Genomic DNA, 21,429 nt, shown 5'->3' on the forward strand with positions numbered 1-21,429 from the left:
GAAAGGGGGTAGTTTGGCTTGACCTTTGGAAATCTCAGAATAGAATAAAAGGAAAGGCGGTTGAGCTGTGTTAAAACGCTTGTAAATCGGAAAGAAGGCTGGCTTAGAGTTTATATGACGTTGGTATTCACAGCAGCACTCGTTGGGACTTCCTGTGATGTTGGAACCAGGTCGGTGCAGATGGACGAATTGAACAAACTACTCTCAGCAGAAAAGACCCGCTTGTAAATGCCTTGATATTTCCATTACAATAAGACTCTCGCCTGTATTTGCCACGACCGGAAACCAGATCTGGGTTATATTCGTAGTCACTTCATTACCTCCCGCCTCAGTTAACTTTTTTTTTTCATTCATCTTGAAATTTCGCAATCGGTCCGATTATAACAGCAAGAACCTCAGTCCTCCAGCCCTCTCGCTTCACAATCTCAGTGCGATCTGGAGACCACAATGCCAGTCACTGGGTGACTCGCCCAGTTCAAACAATATCAGCGGGAATCAGCATTTAGTGCAACAGAACAGCGGCAGGTACTGATTAGAGAGGTCGTTGCGGTGGGAAATCGAACCAAACCACACACTCGTAGACCCACTGACTAAAGGAGATGTGTTTGTGGGTGAAGCATTTCAGAGGCAGGCGAACATGAACTCTCGGCTGACGTGGGCCCTACTGATTTGGGCAAATTGTAAGTACTCCATCCATCCTACTGATCTGACTGTTTGGCTGTTTCTATCCATCTTACTTTCTATCCATTGCACCCATGTATTTATGAAAGTATGTATGTGTCTATCTATCCATCCATTGGATCCCTTTCTCTATATCCACTGGATCCCAATCTCTACATCCACTGGATCCCTTTCTCTATATCCACTGGATCCCAATCTCTACATCCACTGGATCCCAATCTCTACATCCATTGGATCCCTTTCTCTATATCCACTGGATCCCAATCTCTACATCCATTGGATCCCTTTCTCTATATCCACTGGATCCCAATCTCTACATCCACTGGATCCCAATCTCTACATCCATTTGATCCCTATCTCTACATCCATTGGATCCCTGCCTTGATCTATGGATCTACCTATATCTCTCTATCCATTAGATTCCTATCTCTATCCACCCCTCTATAATTGTAACAATGTTTTAGTGTTATGCTATGTTTGATAGAATTTATGAGAATTATGTCATATGACGTAAATGATATACAAACACTACAGTGGACAGACACATGAATAGAATCATAGAATCATTACGGCACGGAAGGAGGCCATTCGGCCCATCGAGTCTGCGCTGGCTCTCTGCAAGAGCAATCCAGTAGTCCCACTCCCCTGCTCTTTCCCCGTAGCCCCGCAAATTTTTCTCCTTCAGGTACCTATCTAATACCTTTTTGAAAGTCACAATTAACCCTGCTTGCACCACCCTTTCAGGCAGCGCATTCCAGATCCTAACCTCTCGTTGCGTAAGAAAGTTTTTCCTCATGTCGCCTTTGGTTCTTTTGCCAATCACCTTAAACCTGTGTCCTCTGGTTTGCGACCCTTCCATCAGTGGAAACAGTTTTTTTTTAATTTACTCTGTCTAGACCATTCATGTGGAGATGCCGGTGATGGACTGGGGTTGACAATTGTAAACAATTTTACAACACCAAGTTATAGTCCAACGATTTTTATTTGAAATCTACAAGCTTTCGGAGGCTTCCTCCTTCCTCAGGTTTTTTTTTGCCTGAGGAAGGAGGAAGCCTCCGAAAGCTTATATATTTCAAATAAAAATCGTTGGACTATAACTTGGTGTTGTAAAATTGTTTACAATAGACCATTCATGATTTTGAACACTTCTATCAAATCTCCTCTCAATCTTCTCTGCTCTAAGGAGAATAAACCCAGCTTCTCCAGTCTATCCACGTAACTGAGGTTCCTCATCCCTGGAACCATTCTAGTAAATCTCTTCTGCACCCTCTCTAAGGCCTTCACATCTTTCCTAAAGTGCGGTGCCCAGAATTGGACACAATATTCCAATTGTGGTCAAACCATTGTTTTATAAAGGTTCTTCATAACATCCTTACTTTTGTACTCTATGCCTCTATTTATAAAGCCCAGGATCCCGTATGCTTTCTTAACTGCTTTCTCAACCTGTCCTGCCACCTTCAAGGACCTGTGTACATACACCCCCAGGTCTCTCTGTTCCTGTACTCCCTTTAGAGTTGTACCCCTTAGTTTATATTGTCTCTCCTCGTTCTTCCTACCAAAATGTATCACCTCATGTTTCTCAGCAGTAAATCTCATCTGCCACGTGTCCGCCCATTCCACCAGCCTGTCTCTATCCTCTTGAAGTCTATCACCATCCTCCTCATTGTTCACTACACCTCCAAGTTTTGTGTCATCTGCAAATTTTGAAATTGTGCCCAGTACACCCAATTCCAAGTCATTAATAAACATCAAAATAAGCAAGGCGATGGAGAACTTTTTTGATCAGTGGGTTTCCTGCCAGGAAGGGGGCATTGCTGGATCTGGTTCTAGGGGAATGCAGTGGGTCACAAAAGAGTGTTTGTGTGTGACACGGGTAACGCGTGACTGAGTGAAAATTAAACAAAAACTAAAGCCAGGTGGCAGATTTCAGATATTCCCATGAACCATCTGAACGGCGCAATAACCATCTTTCCTGATACAGACGGTTCCAGTCAGGCTCAGACCTCATGGACCACAGCCCATTCGGGAGACAAGGTGAGCCTGGAATGTCGAGTACAGGACGGGTCAGATCTGTTATTCTGGTTTATGCAACATCCCGGACAAGCACCAACTACAATTCTGTATCACCGTGGCTCCGGCGGCGCGCTGCGCTACTTCAATGGTTTCGGCACTCGCTTTACTCCCAATTTTGACTCTATCACCCGCACCTCTCGAATCGGGATTGCAAATGTCAGTGTGTCCGATGCTGGAATCTATTACTGCGCTGCCAGAACCCAGGGCGAGATGCAGTTCGGGACAGGAGCTGCCCTGCTAGTCACAGGTAAGAAAGCAGCGTCTCTCCCTCCTGCTCCATCGACTGACAGACAGGAGAGGGGAGGTGACATGCACAGGTATGAAGTAGGAATGGCTGTTAGCCGCGTTATTGAGTGAAAATTTGAGTATCAAAATCTCTTCCCTGCCATTTTAACAGAGTCTTTAACCTATTATTTCAAGTTAGAGAGAGAAATTTGCTGGCAGCACATTAAAACATTTGTACCAAACATGCCTGGCAGTAATATCGACCCTAAGGTAATCTCTATCTACACTTGCATAGAAAGAGCCTGCATTTATATAGCGCCTTTCACGACCCCAGGACGTCCCAAAGCACTTTACAGCCAACGAACTACTTTTGAAGTGTAGTTGTAAGAAATAATCTGGTCCCAGAGAAATCAGTTATCAAGAGAATAACTAAAGACCCCATTGCCTTGAAATGAGGCTGTGCCCATATTACCGTAGAAGTGCTCAAACTACTTGAATGGAATCCTATTGTTGGCTCTACCAACAGGAGGTCGAACCTATTTAATACAGACAGGGTAGAACCTCAGTTAAAACAGCAAAGGAATTGCACAGAAATGCAGTAAATATTCCCATGCTAATATTTGCACGTTTTAAGGCCATTGAGTTTTGTTCTCTCTCTGAAACAAATCAATAGAAACAGAAAAAAAATGTGCGAGTATGTGAGAGAGAAATCCCATATAATGTACTCCAAATATCTGGAGCAAGCTCTCCGCTACTGGCTGCACATCTCCCGCATTTTCTGCTTTTATTACAGAATTCCAGATTTTTCCCTTTTTATTTCTTGAATAATTTTATTAGTACAGTTAAGGATGATATAAGAACATAAGAACATAAGAAATTGGAGCAGGAGTAGGCCAATCGGCCCCTCGAGCCTGCTCCGCCATTCAATAAGATCATGGCTGATCTGATCCCAACCACAAATCTAAAGAACACAAGAAGTCAGAGCAGGACCCGGCCACACAGCCCCTGGGCCCTCTCCGCCACCCACAGGGCATTGACCGATCCGAACTCAGCTTCATGTCCAATTTCCTGCCCGCTCCCCATAACCCCTAATTCCCTTTACTTCTAGGAAACTGTCTATTTCTGTTTTAAATTTATCTAATGATGTAGCTTCCACAGCTTCCTGGGGCAGCAAATTCCACAGACCTACCACCCTCTGAGTGAAGAAGTTTCTCCTCATCTCAGTTTTGAAAGAGCAGCCCCTTATTCTAAGATTATGCCCCCTAGTTCTAGTTTCTTGGAACACGGAACAACAATCCACTCAGAAGGAAACCGTTCCCCCAATTATTTGTCGTACCTAATTACAGATATGGAACTTCCTAGTATTAAATTGGAATTTATTTCTCCATAGCAGTCTAGTAATGGATGATACAGTAGACGGTCTTGATAAATTCTATGGTATAATCTCCGTGATTTATCACTCAACGTGGTGTGCACTGATGGTAAGGATTCAGGCTGACGACCACTGCCTCAGCAGATATAGACAGAGTCTATTTTTCGTAAAATCAACCGCAGATGTATATTTAAAAATAGATTAACCTAGAGAGCTTTTGATGAATTTCAGATAATGGTTATGAGCTGCTTTGGGCTCTGCTCTGTTGGGGAAGGATTGCTTTGGTCTCTGTGCCTATCTCGTACATATCCGCTTTTTAAATAAATCTTGCCACGCAGAGTGACTGCTACACAATGATTTGTGATAGGTTACAGCCTGGAAATTGTTCTCAGGAAATAGTCTGATTAAGGATTTCAGATGACATATTGCAGGAATATGTGTTACAGACTGGAATCTATTGAAAAGGGTCAGACGGTTTATAAAAATAATCTGAAAAGGATGCCTGGGAGTGAGTTACAGGCTGGGATCTATTCTGGAGGGTTCAATGCACGGAATGTAATGACGACCAAGGAGTGAGCTACAGGCTGGGTTCAGATGATTAACATGCAGAAAAATGGATACCTGGGAGCGAGTTACAGGCTAAAAGCTATTTGCGTGGTTTGGATGATTTATGTATAAAATAATAGCCATTCAGGAGCAAATTATGAGCCGAACTTTAATCAATGGGTTTCTATAGAATAATGGATCATTGGGTTTGAGTTGACTGGAATTTAACTAAGGGTTTTGGATGGTTTATGTAAAGAATAATGGAATGAGTTATAGGCTTGAAATTAATCAAAAGTTCAGATGATTTAGACACAGCGGAATGAGTCTGAAGCAGTAAAGAGTTTAGTAAACCGTGAGAAATCTCATGGAGTTTGTGCACCAGCTGAACTCTGAGACTGGATTGCTGCCTGTAATCCACTGATAAACACCCAATCAGGCAATTAATACATTATATTTTGGCGGTTTCTTTACTCTTTCGTACTCGGGATATTTTAGGCTTTCATGTTTTCTGATAGTCTCACGGGTGAGCCCTGTTTCCCAGAGAAAGGCTTTCACTTGCCTGGATATCCAGGTGAGAGTCACACAGTGTATCCTTTTCAGTTTATTTCAGTTGGTTTTAACACACGATTCTCCTTGTCTTCAGAAGGCAGTACATTGGGTTTGGACTTAGGGTGTAACTGTCAAACAGTGATAGTACAGACAAATAACGGTAGTGACACAACATATATTTTTACAGTAGTTAAGCTTTGCTAACTCCCCGATTAGTAGTAATTAATAAATAGTTCATGACATGCTCTAAACTATGATATAAATAATATTTCTGCCATATTGGTTGCTTTCTTTTTCTCACCATCTACAGAACCTGTCTGATTATCTCTCTTCAAAGGCTTCAGATGTACTCAGTAAAGAACTGTAAAAGATAGGATAGAAAATATCTTCAAAAAGGACCAGGTTCTACAGTTTTAATAACTGTCTGTTAAGTTCAAAATTGGCTGCCAATCACAAATATATTTGAACAAATCACACAAGATGTTTGTATTTGAATTGAATCCAGCATCAGACATCTGCTGGACAACAATCACTAATTTAGTCAGAATTGTATAAAAATCATCTGGAACAACCCACTGTGAGTGTAGCTGGTTTTTTAACCCATGTCTACTGTGACAGAATTAAAGAAACTCATACCAAGCTAATAGAAGATTTTTCATTTTTCTGAGAAATAGGTTTTTGTACCTTTGTATTGTGTGCCTATCTGGTGTGCAGATGTATGATGTACATAAAAATCGCTGTGTACATACAGTCTGCATATAAATTGTCTATGCATTTATATGTGTATATACAGTCTGCATATAAATTGTCTATGCATTTATATGTGTATATACAGTCTGCATATAAATTGTCTGTGCATTTATGATATGTGTATATACAGTCTGCATATAAATTGTCTATGCATTTATGATATGTGTATATACATTCTGCATATAAATTGTCTATGCATTTATGATATGTGTATATACATTCTGCATATAAATTGTCTATGCATTTATATGTGTATATACAGTCTACATAGAAATTGTCTATGCATTTACGATATGTGTATATACAGTCTGCATATAAATTATCTATGCAGTTACGATATGTGTAAATATGGTTGGCATATTTTTGTATTTTCCATTGATAGAAGATGCAATGGGAGCTTGTTATGCTCATCTTAAAAAATTCAACTTTCTCCCATCCTCTTCTCAAGCTACTGAGTCTTGCTTGGCACCTTATCTTCTCATATGTAAACCTGGGCAGTAATTTTTGGCAGGCTGTTTAACCATGACCATGTCCTCACTCATCCAGACACAAACACTTTCCAGCACGTCTCAATTGATAATGATCATGAGTGGGATCCCTTGGTGATTTTCTCCTTCCTAACCCTGGCCATGGAAACTAATTGATACACCCTTACTGTATGTTGTATCTTCAGCGATCACTGGGCTACGACAAGCAGTGTGACGTAAAACAGTTTGTGACATGGAACGCCTGGTTTCAACAGGTTATTTTGACTAATTAATTACAGGAATGAATTGTAGGGTACGGCAATGTGGTGGTTCTGTTACTGCAATGTAATCCAGAGGCCTGGACTAATAATGTAGAGAACGTGAGTTCAAATCTTACCTTGGCACTTTGAGGATTTGAATTCAGTTTAAAAACAAAACTGGAAATATTTTTTTAAAAGTTGGTATCAGTAAAAGTGACCATGAAGCTGTCGGATTGTCGTAAAAACCCAACTGTTTCACTGATGTCCTTGAGGGAAGGAAGCCTGCCGTCCTTACCCGGTCTGGCCTCTATGTGAATCCAGTACTAAATCAACGTGGTTGACTCTTAACTGCCCTCTGAAGTGGCCTAGCGAGCCACTCAGTTGTATCAAAACCATTCCCAGCAGTTTAAGAAGAAGGTTCACCACCTTCTCAAGGGCATCTAGGGGACGGACAACAAATGCCAGCGATGCCCACACCCTGAGAATCAAGTAAAAAAAAAAAATCACATTTATAAGCATATGTATATAATATTACATTATTAAATTTAATGCATTGAGCTTTTTCCAATGAATTTATGAAACATTAATTCCTGTGGTTGGTTTTCGGAGTTATTGCTGTACTTGGCCTGCATTCCTCATTACAGTTTCTATTTCTGTTAGGGTTAGATTCTGTAATCTGTCTGTAAATAAGAACATGAGAATATTTAGTAACAGAAAATCAGGCGAGCCCAGCCAGTGAGTGTTGGGCATGAGGAAGGCATCGACAGTCGAGCCTCACCCTGCCCTCACTCAAAGTCCAAGGTCCAACAAACTTGACTTCCCCTCTTACACTTAATTTTTAAATTTTTTAAACTTGTGCCCCTCAGTATTTGAACCCTTCATCACAGGGAACAACTTGACTGGATCAACTTTGCCCATTCTCTTCGTAAATGTGAAAACATCAATTGGATCGCTTCAAAGTCTCTTTTCCAAAGCAAGCAAACCCAGATTGCTAAAACCTTTCAACAGAAGGGCTGAGACATTTAAATTGCTCTAAGTGCCCTTGAGCCAGGAGTAAAAAAAAAACAGCCAGGGTTTCTGCTCCTGACCGCGACCCAGTGACCCCTAGCGGAAGGCCCTGTGAACATCGAATGAAAACAAGATGATGTCCACCATGGTGGAATGGCGTGCCGACACTTGCTATCTAGGCACACGTGCGAATAATGGACACATAGTTGAGGTACTGCAGGGCTGCTGGTTTCCATGGCACCGTGGCACAGGAAGACACAGTGGCATCAGGAGACGAAGGGAGAGAAGATGGGAATATTGGAAATATGATTTTCTCATTGTCAGAATGGTCAGTTTGCTCATTGAGCTGAAAACCTTCAATGGAAGTTTCCAGGTGGTTGACCTAGATTCATATACAATGGAAAATTGGTGTCTGCGGTTTCCTTTAAACTGACATCTTGAGCAAGTCCTAATCACTGATATTCATGATAAGATAAATATTAAGAGTGGCTGTGGTTGTTTAAATGTCCGCGATAACAGTAGAACAAGCTCAATTTCCTGTAGTATAACCCACAGTATTATTTATTTAACTAGCCTGATAGGATTGCCACAAACTACATTTATATAGAAAGCTGTAAAACCGAACTTTCACTCTGTTAATTACTGATCCTTCCCTAATGTTTCTATCCTTCCCTTTGTATCTTTGTTTGATCTTTTTCTCACCAATTCATTATCACATCCAGTTATTTTTCTCTCTACCTTTGTCTGCCTATCTGTCTATGTATTAGTCTGTCTATCTGAGTCTGTCTGTCCATGTATCTCTATCTCTGATTTCCGATGAAAGGCCCCATCAAAATCAGTAATCTATTTTTCTCTTTCAGATGTTGATAGACCTGTGCATTTCTACCATTTGCTGTTTTTATTCCCAAATTCCAGTGTTTTTCATTTTCTCTTTATATCTTTCTGCCTGTTTGTCCATCTATCTGTGCTACCCCTATCTATCTAATCCACCAAGTTTATCATTCAATTTGTCTCAAATTTATCTCTATTTATTTTATTATTCTTATTATTGTCTTTTTACTATCTATTTATCTGTCGACAGTGCTATCAAGCGGCACTTACTCACCAATAACCTGCTCACCGATGCTCAGTTTGGGTTCCGCCAGGACCACTCGGCTCCAGACCTCATTACAGCCTTGGTCCAAACATGGACAAAAGAGCTGAATTCCAGAGGTGAGGTGAGAGTGACTGCCCTTGACATCAAGGCAGCATTTGACCGAGTGTGGCACCAAGGAGCCCTAGTAAAATTGAAGTCAATGGGAATCAGGGGGAAAACTCTCCAGTGGCTGGAGTCATACCTAGCACAAAGGAAGATGGCAGTGTTTGTTGGAGGCCAATCATCTCAGCCCCAGGGCATTGCTGCAGGAGTTCCTCAGGGCAGTGTCCTAGGCCCAACCATCTTCAGCTGCTTCATCAATGACCTTCCCTCCATCATAAGGTCAGAAATGGGGATGTTCGCTGATGACTGCACAGTGTTCAGTTCCATTCGCAACCCCTCAGATAATGAAGCAGTCCGAGCCTGCATGCAGCAAGACCTGGACAACATCCAGGCTTGGGCTCATAAGTGGCAAGTAACATTCGCGCCAGATAAGTGCCAGGCAATGACCATCTCCAACAAGAGAGAGTCTAACCACCTCCCCTTGACATTCAACGGCATTACCATCGCCGAATCCCCCACCATCAACATCCTGGGGGTCACCATTGACCAGAAACTTAACTGGACCAGCCACATAAATACTGTGGCTACGAGAGCAGGTCAGAGGCTGGGTATTCTGCGGCGAGTGACTCACCTCCTGACTCCCCAAAGCCTTTCCACCATCTACAAGGCACAAGTCAGGAGTGTGATGGAATACTCTCCACTTGCCTGGATGAGTGCAGCTCCAACAACACTCAAGAAGCTCGACACCATCCAAGATAAAGCAGCCCGCTTGATTGGCACCCCATCCACCACCCTAAACATTCACTCCCTTCACCACCGGCGCACTGTGGCTGCAGTGTGCACCATCCACAGGATGCACTGCAGCAACTCGCCAAGGCTTCTTCGACAGCACCTCCCAAACCCGCGACCTCTACCACCTAGAAGGACAAGGGCAGCAGGCGCATGGGAACAACACCACCTGCATGTTCCCCTCCAAGTCACACACCATCCCGACTTGGAAATATATCGCCGTTCCTTCATTGTCGCTGGGTCAAAATCCTGGAACTCCCTTCCTAACAGCACTGTGGGAGAACCGTCACCACACGGACTGCAGCGGTTCAAGAAGGCGGCTCACCACCACCTTCTCAAGGGCAATTAGGGATGGGCAATAAATGCCGGCCTTGCCAGCGACGCCCACATCCCGTGAACGAATAAAAAAAAAAAAACATGCTTCAGGCTGTGGTCAGATTCACCTACTTGGGCAGTACTGTCTAGAGGACTCCATATCAATACAGAATTATCCTGCAGAAGCACCAAAGCCAGCTTAGCTTTAGGCAAACTCTGTGTGCGTCTCTGGGACAAGAGAGGCATCAGCTGGCAGACCAAGCTCAAAGTATACGGGGCAGCCGTTCAGACGACCCTGCTTGATGCCTGTGAAACTTGGTCAACATATGCACGCCACATTAAGAAACTGAATCACTTTCACCTAAGCTATCTGAGGTGTCTGATAAAGATCAGATGGCGAGACAAGATCCCTGACACTGAAAAAAGCTGACAACCTAAGTATAGATGCTCTGATCACAAAGGCACGGCCACGACAGTCAGGTCATGTAGTGCGAATGTTTGTTGAATGAGTCCCGAAGAAGATCTTTTATAGCGCATTGATAACTTGGAAGCGATTTCACGGCGGACAGCAAAAGAGTGCTTAAAAGCGATTCTAGAATAGAAGTGGGAACAACTTGCTCAACATAAGAAAGCATGGCGAGAAACCATCCATGAAGGCACCTCCTACTATGAGGCCCGTCGCATTGCTGATGCTGAATGTAAATGCCAGCTGAGGAAGTCTCCCCAGAAAGATCAAGATCTCCAACCTGGTGTATTTGTGGGCACTCATTCCGAACAAAAATACGTCTCATCAGTCACCAAAGAACTGACTGCAAAAAATTAGATAATATTCTTGCCGTCTTCTTCGATATAGGACAGACAGCGATGACATTTATCTATCTGTCTATCTACTTGGGCCGGAAATTGCTCACATCGGCATGGCAACCTCCGCAGCAGCTCCTCCAAATAAAAGGTAGGTATACACTTGCGTGAATTGGAAGACTTGAAAAGAATCGCGACATCAGCCCAGCCTCTGGCCAGCGTGGGCAGATGTGCATGGGAAACGGCTGTGAGAATGGTAGCTCTGCCCACAAGCAGGCAAGTAAAACTCATTCATTTAAAGTGAACCTCTCTATGTTAGTGTAAATAAAAAATTAACATACCTTATTATAAAAAGCCAAGCAAATGATTTAATTTAATGAAACTTACAGAAATTAAAATGATCAAAAAATATTAATTGTGCATCTGCACATTCACGAACTTACTCCATCGATTTGCTGACGGTTGGAGAGGACACCATTATGGAATGGCGTTCTCGGGTGAGCAATTTCTGGGCCAATGCCTTTATCTATCTGTCTATCTATTTGTCTATCTCTCTGTCTCTCTATCTAATTTAACTCAATGGATTGTCCAACTCTCAATCACACTCAGCACTGGAAGGAATGTTGGAAAATTTTCAAAGGATCTCCTCAGTCCAACTGTCCATCAAAAACCTCTCCCATTTTTAAAACTCAATTTAATGGAAAAGAACACAATTTGACCATAAACGGGTTGCAATATCATCCTTTAGAAATGAACATTTATTCATTCTGATCAATTATTTATATTTCAGGAGCATTGGAAAATAGGGATGAAAGGAGAAAAGCAGGATCCGATTGTGTTGTTACGGGATTTGTGGGAAACGATGTGCAGTTTATGTGGAATGTGATGTTGAGTAACAGAAGTGTGACTGGTGTAGACATCAAAGGACAAACAAAAAGATTCAGCATCAAATGCAACATCACCCTTGAGGATGGTCTGGGAATGATGGAAATCTGTCAGTGCGAAACCAAGGATACAACAGTGACAAATCCCATGTTAAAAAGTATGTTGTGTTTAATCCGCAGTTACTAAGGCTGGTCTTCAGAAAATAGTGTCACATAGAGAACATGATACCAGATGACTACTTTGTAATAAACCATGAATGTTATACCCTGGTAAAACAGGGTATACTATTATACAATGAATACAAGAGTGCTGTCTCTGTGTACCACACATGGGTGTGAAATTCAGCCTCAACAAAACGAGCAGTAGCGGATCAGTCACCCATTATCCACATGCCTCGATTTTCCTTTCCATTGGCCTTAAAGGGAATGTAAATCGGATGGGGTGTATAATGGGCGGCCAATTCACTGCCCGTTTTGTGCCCCTCGCCGAAGCTGAATTTCACCCCCTACGTGTGATTTTATTACATGTACCCTAGTGGATTCCCCCATCGCAGTGAGTTGGGGGACTCACCGTTTTAGCCCTTGCAGCATACAATATATTATCTGGGCCACTGACTTATGGTGATTGCATCAGTAAAATCAGTAAAAATAAGTGTTCTTAAAGTGTCAGTGCCCTTTTTTAGGCTTTGCTTTAATGATACTGTGCATATTTGCACAGACGCTATAAATCAGTTGCCTTGATTACTATTAAATGTTAGTCTAACTATATGGTTGATTTTATCCCTACCTTTTTGAAAGTTGATGGCAGTGAACAGGTTCCAGGTAGGTAGGAGATTGGTTTCATAAACTGTCTGTAGCAGCACTGGTGGAATGGGGAGAAGGGCCTGTGGGTTAGTAGCATTGGGAGGGTTATCATGGGGTCCGGGATTGCTGGGGGCAGGGGTTCTGGCCTGTGGAAATATGGGAGGGCTGCAAAGATCTGGGTGAACCGGTAAGGGGGGGGGGGGTTCTGGGATATGGGAACATTGGGAAGGACGTCTTGTTTTTTGGGAGCACTGGGAAAGGGGTACTAGGGTCTAGTATTAGTGGGAGAAGGGAGCTAGAGAGCACTGGATTGGGGAGGGGAGGACCTGACATATGGGATGAGTGGAAATGAGATGTGGAGTATGGGACCACTGAGAGGGAGCTCCTGGGTGGGGCTGTTATAGGAAGGGTGAATTTGAGATTTGGCAGCATTGGGATGATGGTAGCATGATGTGGAAGAACCAAGCTGTAGAGTGGGAGAGTAGCAGGTGGGAGATCCTTTGGGTTGATCTGAACAGGGAATTGGGTAGCATTGGGTTACAGGCCCAGTTTTAGAAGCTGCAAGCGGATGGTGCTTTGGACAACAGTGTCATAGTGCTGCCTATCTTGGGCTGGGAGCTCCCCGTGGTGAATATGCAACAGTGTCACCCACCTTGGATATCAAGCTCAATCAGAGGTGGGTAAAATAAATAGGTAATAACAGAAATAGTGGAACAGGAAAGTGTTCCAGGAAACACACATTATATGCAAGATTTTTAATATATTAGAGACATATAGAGGACTCTTATACCCAATAATATACCATGTATCATATACTATATATAGAAGAGAAATATACCCAGTAACACACATGTTACATGATGTATTGTAACAATTTTTGTTTTTTTGTGCCAGATTTTCTCTTGGATTCAGTGTCACCGATTATCCCCTTAAGTGGACTCTGTGTTCCCTACAATATGGAGTGCACCTTTTGCTATCCAATTTCTAGTTAAACGATAGCATGACCCAAGGATCTCAACATCGACTCCTTGTTCCATATACTGGCAGCAAAATCTCACATTTTCCACCATGTACATTCTCCTCTCACACAGAGACAGAGACAGAGAGATTTATCTGTTACCTGCCTTAATTCTATAGGTGAACATTATGCAATTATGCATTTTATGATTTGATTAACCCACAATGGATTTTCCTTCAGCATCGACTGAGGACAAAGGAGACCACCTTCATTGATGGCCCAATGCTTTGAAGGCTACAGTAGCTTACATTAAGTAGCAATGTCATTGCCAAGATGTCTACGTTGGACAGCCATGAACCCCCCACTAAGAAACTCTCAGTGGAATAGATTTAACCCTTTACTTGCCAATCCTAGCAATACAGAAATATTACAAATTAACAAAATTCAGTTTAAGTAATACAGGTAAAACCCAAATTGTCACACGTATACAAGAGTGCTCTGGCTCTCTGATTCTCTCTTTAGTATAAATATGAGTGTTATACCTCTGTTATTCTCTGTATAAGTGATAATTATATTTCTTTCTTTGCAGGAGCAAGCGGCCTGGATTTGCTGCATTGGAGTTTATGTGCACTTATTGGGCTATTAATAACAACCCTGCTCTGTGTTCTCATCTATTTCAACTGCTATAGAGGCAAAGGTAACTGTGGGCTTGACGTGTGTGAATCTGCTCAGACAGTATCTGTTGAGTCACTAGTAAAGGCAATGAAGCACCTGTGCAAGCCCAATTGTAAAGCCCCTGCAGCCATTTGTAAGTCTCCTTGCAGCCAAATGTATCTCCTCCGACTGCTGCCCGACAGATCAGCACAGACCAGGGATTGGATCTAGGAACTTCCCCATATGACTTTATATCTCTGGCTCTTGCGTTTGAACTGAGCATGTAGCGATAGAAACTTTATCACCACCAGATGTCACTTTTTCTTCTTTTCTGCAGTATTGTAGCTGGGATAATAACATTCCATTTCACACTTTGCCTGTTGCCATCCTCTTGACCCTATTTACAAAAGGTCACTGAGAAAGCACATAGTTTTAATTTCTCTCTCAAAATTGACCGTCGGCAACTCGAGTTAGTGGGAGCTTTAATTCGAGGTGTGACGGAGGGGGTGTCAGGTACAGCCCATCTATTGACTGCTCCCCTCAGGTATAAATCATGCTGCAGATTGTGTTTACATTACCCGATATAAACTCATTAGATGCATGGTTTGATGTTTTCACAGTTATGAAAAACTCGCAAACAAATTGTCAGACTGCAGTCCCACGATTGACTGAAGCTGGCCCCAGGGTAAGTATGTCTGGAATTCCCTCCCTAAACCTTTCCGTCTCTCTTTCCTGCTTTAAGATGCTCCCTCTTTGACCAAACTTTTAGTCCTAATATCTCCTTATGTGGCTCGGTGTCAAATTTTGTTTAATAACACTCCTGTGAAGCACCTTGGGACGTTTTACTTTGTTAAGGGTGATATATAAATGCAAGTTGTTGTCTGAAAATCATGAACTAAGAGTTACCTTTTTAAAATTAAGGTGTATATTTTTGGTGACATATTTATTTATTTTGGTTGAATTTTGGGCTCATCAAGGTGAGGGATGTCAGTGCTGGGGAATGGAACTGGTCCCCATTTCAGGGTTGCATTTTAACCCAGACTGGGTTTCGGGCAGGCGAGGTATTGAGGGTAGGGCGGGGGGGGTGGGGGAGGGCAGCTGGTCGGCTGTGTGATATTATGTATGACAAGCACCTGCCATAAGTGGGCATGCAAGAAAGTCAACCCTGCCAAACTTCTCATCCTTTCCTACCTTCCCCTGAAAATCATTATGAAGATGTGAAGCAGGGAATTAATACCCTGAGAGAACCAAGACGATGAATGCTGAGCAGGAATGGGGATACTTACAGGTGGGAAAGACACAATTATGAAGTGTTTATGCTAGCAGTTCCAAGGGAGGTTTAGACGATGAATACTCGCAAGTCAACCTGGCAGGGTATTGCCTAGTCAATAAAAGCACCTGGTGTGGCCTAGTCAATAAAAACACATGGGGGTAAATTTTAACCCCAAGAACGGGTGGTTTGGGGGCAGGAGGGAAGGTAAAAATTGTAAAAAAAAAGTAAAACCCGACCGCAACCCGCCTCCAATCCGCCCTCTTTAACGGGGGCGGGTCGAGGGGCAGGCAACCAATCTGCTCTCAGGAGGCGGGTTGGTCAGTGAAACCTTTTAAGGAGGCTGTGGGCCTCCATTTCAACATTATTATTATTTTTAACTCCATTTTTGGTATATCAATACTCTTCTACTTGTACGACAAGATGGCCATTAGCTAATGGGAACAGTGCTGAACTATAAGCCCCTTAGCCTGTTTTAGGACACCACCTTGCAAATAATTGGCAGCAAAAACCATCGAAGGGATGAAAGGGCGAGTCACAGTGTATGGCCAGGAGGAGCAAGTGGCATTGGCTTCCCAGTGCCTGGCACCTTCTGACTGGAAAGCACGATTCCTGCTCTGCCACTGCATCAACCTCATAATCCCTGCTTACAAACAGACATTGCTGTGTGAGTGATGGATAAATTGTTGTCAGTACTGTAGGCGGCCATGGAGCAAGTCGCCAAAATCAGTGACATCTTTTTTTTTATTCATTCATGGGATGTGGGCGTCGCTGGCGAGGCCCACATTTATTGCCCATCCCTAATTGCCCTTGAGAAGGTGGTGGTGAGCCGCCTTCTTGAACCGCTGCAGTCCGTGTGCTGAAGGTTCTCCCACAGTGCTGTTAGGAAGGGAGTTCCAGGATTTTGACCCAGCGACGATGAAGGAACGGCGATATATTTTTAAGTCGGGATGGTGTGTGACTTGGAGGGGAACGTGCAGGTGGTGTTGTTCCCATGTGCCTGCTGCTCTTGTCCTTCTAGGTGGTAGAGGTCACGAGTTTGGGAGGTGCTGTCGAAGAAGCAATGGCGAGTTGCTGCAGTGCATCCTGTGGATGTTACACACTGCAGCCACTGTGCGCCGGTGGTGAAGGGAGTGAATGCCAGGGTGGTGGACGGGGTGCCAATCAAGCGGGTTGCTTTGTCCTGCTGCACCACCCACAGTGGCACAGGCTATAGGCACAAGGCAAACATCTCTCATGAGCACGCACACCGTTGCAGGCGAGGCCAATCTCAAAGATACATTCTTTGTTTGCTATATGTTTGCCTGTTATCTGCCTGATGTTAGAATCTGCCCTCATTCCAAAGATGAGCAAGAAGCTATCCATTATAAATACTAATAAATAAGTTTTAGTGAGTTTACAGCAGTGATTCAAGGTCAAATTCTGCTGCCTTTTCTAAACTGCTCAAGTTTCACTCTTTCTGCATTAATCTGTTCTACAGCCCTTGAGGCCCAGTTACTGAGTTGCCTCTCACTGGAGCTACTTATTCTCTCAGTCAGCACTAATGTCAGTTGTGGCTCAGTCGGTAGCATTCTCGCCTCTGAGTCAGAAGGTCATGGATTCATACGGGTTCATAGTCCCACTCCAGGGATATAAACACAAAATCTAGGCTGATACTCCAGTGCAGTACTGAGGGCGTGCTGCATCGTTGGATGAAATGATAAACCGAGACCCCGTCTGCCCTCACAGGTGGACATAAAAGATCCCATGGCACTACTTTGAAGAAGAGCAGGGGAGTTCTCCCTGGTGCCCTGGCCAAAATTTATCCCTCAACCAAAACCTAAAAACAGATTACTTGGTCATTATCACATTGCTGTTTGTGGGACCTTGCTGTGCGCAAATTGGCTGCTGCGTTTCGTACATTACAACAGTGACTACACTTCAAAAAAGTACTTCATTGGCTGTAAAGCGTTTGGCACATCCTAAGGTCGTGAAAGACACTATGTAAATACAAGTTCTTTCTTTCTATGAGAATATCTGAACAAGAAATCCCTTGAGGTTTACTTTTTTTCAAATGGTTTTTAACATTCTTTCTTCCCTCAGAGGCAGAGGGATCTTTTTCAAATCCCTCCATAGCTTCGCCCCCTCCTGATCTCAGCGACCTCCTCCAGCCCTACAACCCTCCGAAGTCTCTGCGCTCCTCCAATTCTGGCCTCTTGCGCATCCCCGATTTTAATCGCTCCACCATTGGCGGCCGTGGCTTCAGCTGCCTAGGCCCTAAGCTCTGGAATTCCCTCCCTAAACCTCTCCGCCTCTCTACCCCTCTCTCTCCTCCTTTAAGACGCTCCTTAAAACCTACCTCTTTGACCAAGCTATTGGTCACCTGTCCTAATATCTCCTTATGTGGCTCGGTGTCAAATTTTGTTTGATAATCGTTCCTTGGGATGTTTTACTATGTTAAAGGCGCCCTTTAAATGCAACTTGTTGTTGTTGTTGTTACCTCAGGACCAGGGGTTGCCACGGGAGACAAAGCTACAAAGAGATGAGTGGTTGCTACAGGACCAGAGGTTGCCACGGGAGCAGCGGGTGCCAAGGGAACAACGGGTGCCACGGGAACAGCGGGTGACAAGAGAGAAACAGCTGCCAAGAGATCCGAGTTGGCCACCACAGCAACGGTTGCCACGGCAGGAGCGGTCGCCACGGACGCAGCAATTGTCACAGGAAGTGCAGGTGCTTTATTCGACCTTAGATCTGGCAGCGATGGAGAAAAAGAGAACGAAAAGACAATCTTAGACATCTACAACGCGGGCTTGCGTTCATTGCTCTGTCTGTAACTTGCTTTAGTCTGTGACAGGGATCCATTGTGCGTTGATTTGACTGATGTTTGAAAGATGTCAACACTTTAAAACTAATATTTCTATTGTCCCATCGCCAACTTTTCTTCCCCTCTTTCGACTCCCATAATGCCTAGCATCATTCGCCAGGCAACATGGCAGACAATAGCCCTGCTCCCAGGCCTGCGCCACTGCTGCTCTGGAATTCACAACAATTTGCATTTATATCGTGTCTTTGATGCAGAAAAACATCCCGAGGCTCCTTGACAGAAGTGTGAGGAAAATGGACACTGAGTCAAAGAAGGAGAGAGTAGGAGGGTTGACCATTGTCCGTCAAGTAAGGGATTAGACGTTCTCCAAGGAGACGGATCGACTTCATTTTAATTGTAGTCCACTGAAGGACTTTTTTTCTATGTACAATGCAGATTATGGGGCAATATAATAAGAAGTGTTTAAAGTTATGACAGGACGGGACAGGGTAGAAAGAAGCAGACTGCTTACAATGGTCGAGGGATCTACATACGAACATACGACAATCTAGAACGAGGGGCCATGGGTACGAGATTAAACATAAGAGATTGAGAACAGAGAATAAGAGGAATTTCTTCACACACGGAATTGTGAGGCTGTGGAATTAACTTCCAGGGTTTAGTGATTGAGTCAGAAACTATGTCAACTTTCAAGTTTAGATTGGATAGGTATTTGAAGGAAAAGGGGTTGTAGGGAGGGATAGGGGAACAGAGCAGGTAAATGTGATCAGGACTTTTTGATCACGTGGAGGATAAACGCCAACACAGACTGGTTGGGCCGAATGGCCTGTGTCCGTGTTATAACTTCTATTCCTGTGAATGTTAAAAGTCAAGACTAAAAGAACGTCTAAAAGTTACACTTGAATAATAGCTCATACCTTCAGGAATGGAATGGAGGGAAGGGAAGAAAAGTGTCGAGGAGAAAAGGATAAACAACCTTCCTCTGTCAGGTAACTACATGGGATCCCAGTGGGAGGACTTTGTGCGGAATACAGGAGGTACGGGTACGATACTGGTTGTACCTGCAGATGGTGGTTTCCTTACACATAATTGTAACATAAAAGTGAATTTTATAACTAAACATTGTTACAAGGAATGTGATACGGGCAAACAGAATAGCTGAACCAGAGGGCAGATTGCTCACTCTTTGCCAATAAAGTGCAGAAATATCTACGTGACCTTTGCCCTGTCATCAGATCTAAAAGGTCAGATGGGGATTTAAGGCTCTTCTTTATTACAAGAGATTCTGGGGTTTTTTACCAGTGTTTTAAAGGTCACAGGCTGCAATTCCATCCTGTTTCATTCATGAAAACTGCAATCCTGTGGCCTTGTCATGTGATTTATTGTTGCTCTCTTTACCTCAAGGTTATTATTGATCGGAGAGAATTGGGAGCTTGTTTATTGTTCTAACATGTGATGGGTGTATGTACTGCAAGGGGTTCATAGAACAACAGGTAAAGTTAATACAACTGCTCTGCGTAGAGCACCTAATCCTTTGTAGATAGAAATATAAAATTGATACCCAAATGTCTTTATTTTTTGTCAATTAGACTTTATATCTTAAAGGTATTCTGGGCAATGTATGAGAGAAATCAGTTATCGAATTGAATTTCATGGAATATCCACTCAAGAAACTGGTAAAATTAAAGTTTTAACGTACAGCAATATGTCAGGGTTACTTTGTGACTGGAGAGTTTCACATCCAGCACTGAACCTCACTGATTGTGAAACTATCTCCGAGGGTTGTTTTTACCTGTCCGTTATTGATGGTGTTTTAAAACATTGCTGAATTCCTCCTTGGATTTCATTCACAAAAACACACCATACTTGTGAGATGGTTCTTAAAAATAAAATCGAGCAAAGAGTGAAAATTATCTGAAAAAAACAATGGTTAGAGTTTTACCCCGAAAAATACTATTGTATCTGTAGGTTTACATGTAACCCCCCCCTCTCAGTAATCATAGGTGGCTTTGGTTTGCTATTACGGGGGAGGGGGAAGCAATCGCCTGTGGGTTGTGTGTTCGTCACACTTACATACGAACATACGAATTAAGAGCAGGAGTAGGCCATTCGGCCCCTCGAACCTGCTCTGCCATTTGATAAGATCATGGCTGATCTGATTGCGACCTCAAACCTACTTTCCCGTCTACCTGCTATAACCTTTGACTCCCTTGTTAATCAGGAATCTATCTAACTCAGCCTTAAAAATATTCAGTGACCCTGCCTCCACCGCTCTCTGGGGAGCTTGCGTGCCTGATGATATTCCAGTCCCTTTAAATTGTGCTTACGATGGAGACCTGGTTTCTATAAGCTGTCTGAGTCTCCTATGAACCAACACTTATATCCTTTTGTGCGATGTGAAGGGGAACACGTGCCAAGCGAGCATTAATCAACCCTTAACCATAGTGCACCAGAGTCCATGTGGGATGTCCACCACATTCCCCTATTCTAAAAGGCGGTAAATACCATAATGTCAGGTTAGTGTTTAATGTTAAAAATACTATTCCGATTTATTTGCAAGTAAAATTATAGTCAGAAACAGAAAGACAGAATAAGAAGCTGATGGAACAGAGAGTTAGAAAATGCTAAAGATAGAATCAGACCACATGGGGCTAAACAAATCTTCTACAAAGTGTATCTCTTACACAATATGATCATCTGCAAGACATCTGGAGGAAGCGATCTTTTGTAGACTTCCTGATGCAATGCTTGTGTGCAGATCAAACGATATTCCTTGTTGTCACAAGCCCAACTTAACTGAAACTGAACTAAAGTTGAGAAACGGGACAGCGTCTTTGTGCTAAAAGAAATATTTCATTTCACAGCTCGCGACATTAGCTTCCCCTAAGGCATTGTTTGTGATGGGTCAAACAATTGAAGATAACAAATTTTGTCTGGACCCATATATATCAGCATTCCAAAGAAAAATCGCCCAGTTACCAAGCAAATTGTGACCTGATTATTTTATGAGACCAAGTAGTGA

The 21,429-nt window shown here is 43.1% G+C and overlaps 1 protein-coding gene across 1 annotated transcript; it reads left to right on the top strand.

Moving 5' to 3' along the window:
• Window positions 1-188: 188 nt before the first annotated feature.
• LOC137305380 (uncharacterized) lies at window positions 189-20,126 on the top strand. The gene is made up of 6 exons (XM_067974216.1): window positions 189-680; window positions 2,663-3,001; window positions 11,825-12,076; window positions 14,270-14,377; window positions 14,955-15,019; window positions 18,089-20,126. Exons 1-6 carry the CDS (start codon window positions 638-640, stop codon window positions 18,374-18,376), a joined length of 1,095 nt encoding a protein of 364 aa, XP_067830317.1. The 5' UTR covers window positions 189-637; the 3' UTR covers window positions 18,377-20,126.
• The last annotated feature ends 1,303 nt before the right edge of the window (window positions 20,127-21,429 follow it).

The sequence above is a fragment of the Heptranchias perlo genome, chromosome 40 (assembly GCF_035084215.1).
Source record: "Heptranchias perlo isolate sHepPer1 chromosome 40, sHepPer1.hap1, whole genome shotgun sequence".
NCBI lineage: Eukaryota > Metazoa > Chordata > Chondrichthyes > Hexanchiformes > Hexanchidae > Heptranchias > Heptranchias perlo.

What these genes read in the sequence shown, in the direction of transcription:
- LOC137305380 (XM_067974216.1), top strand. Translation starts at nt 638, where the DNA reads ATGAACTCTCGGCTGACGTGGGCCCTACTGATTTGGGCAAATT. An exon ending in AGCTGCCCTGCTAGTCACAG is followed by an intron (nt 3,002 to 11,824) that starts GTAAGAAAGCAG and finishes TTTATATTTCAG; the next exon opens with GAGCATTGGAAAATAGGGAT. An exon ending in CAACTGCTATAGAGGCAAAG is followed by an intron (nt 14,378 to 14,954) that starts GTAACTGTGGGC and finishes ATGTTTTCACAG; the next exon opens with TTATGAAAAACTCGCAAACA.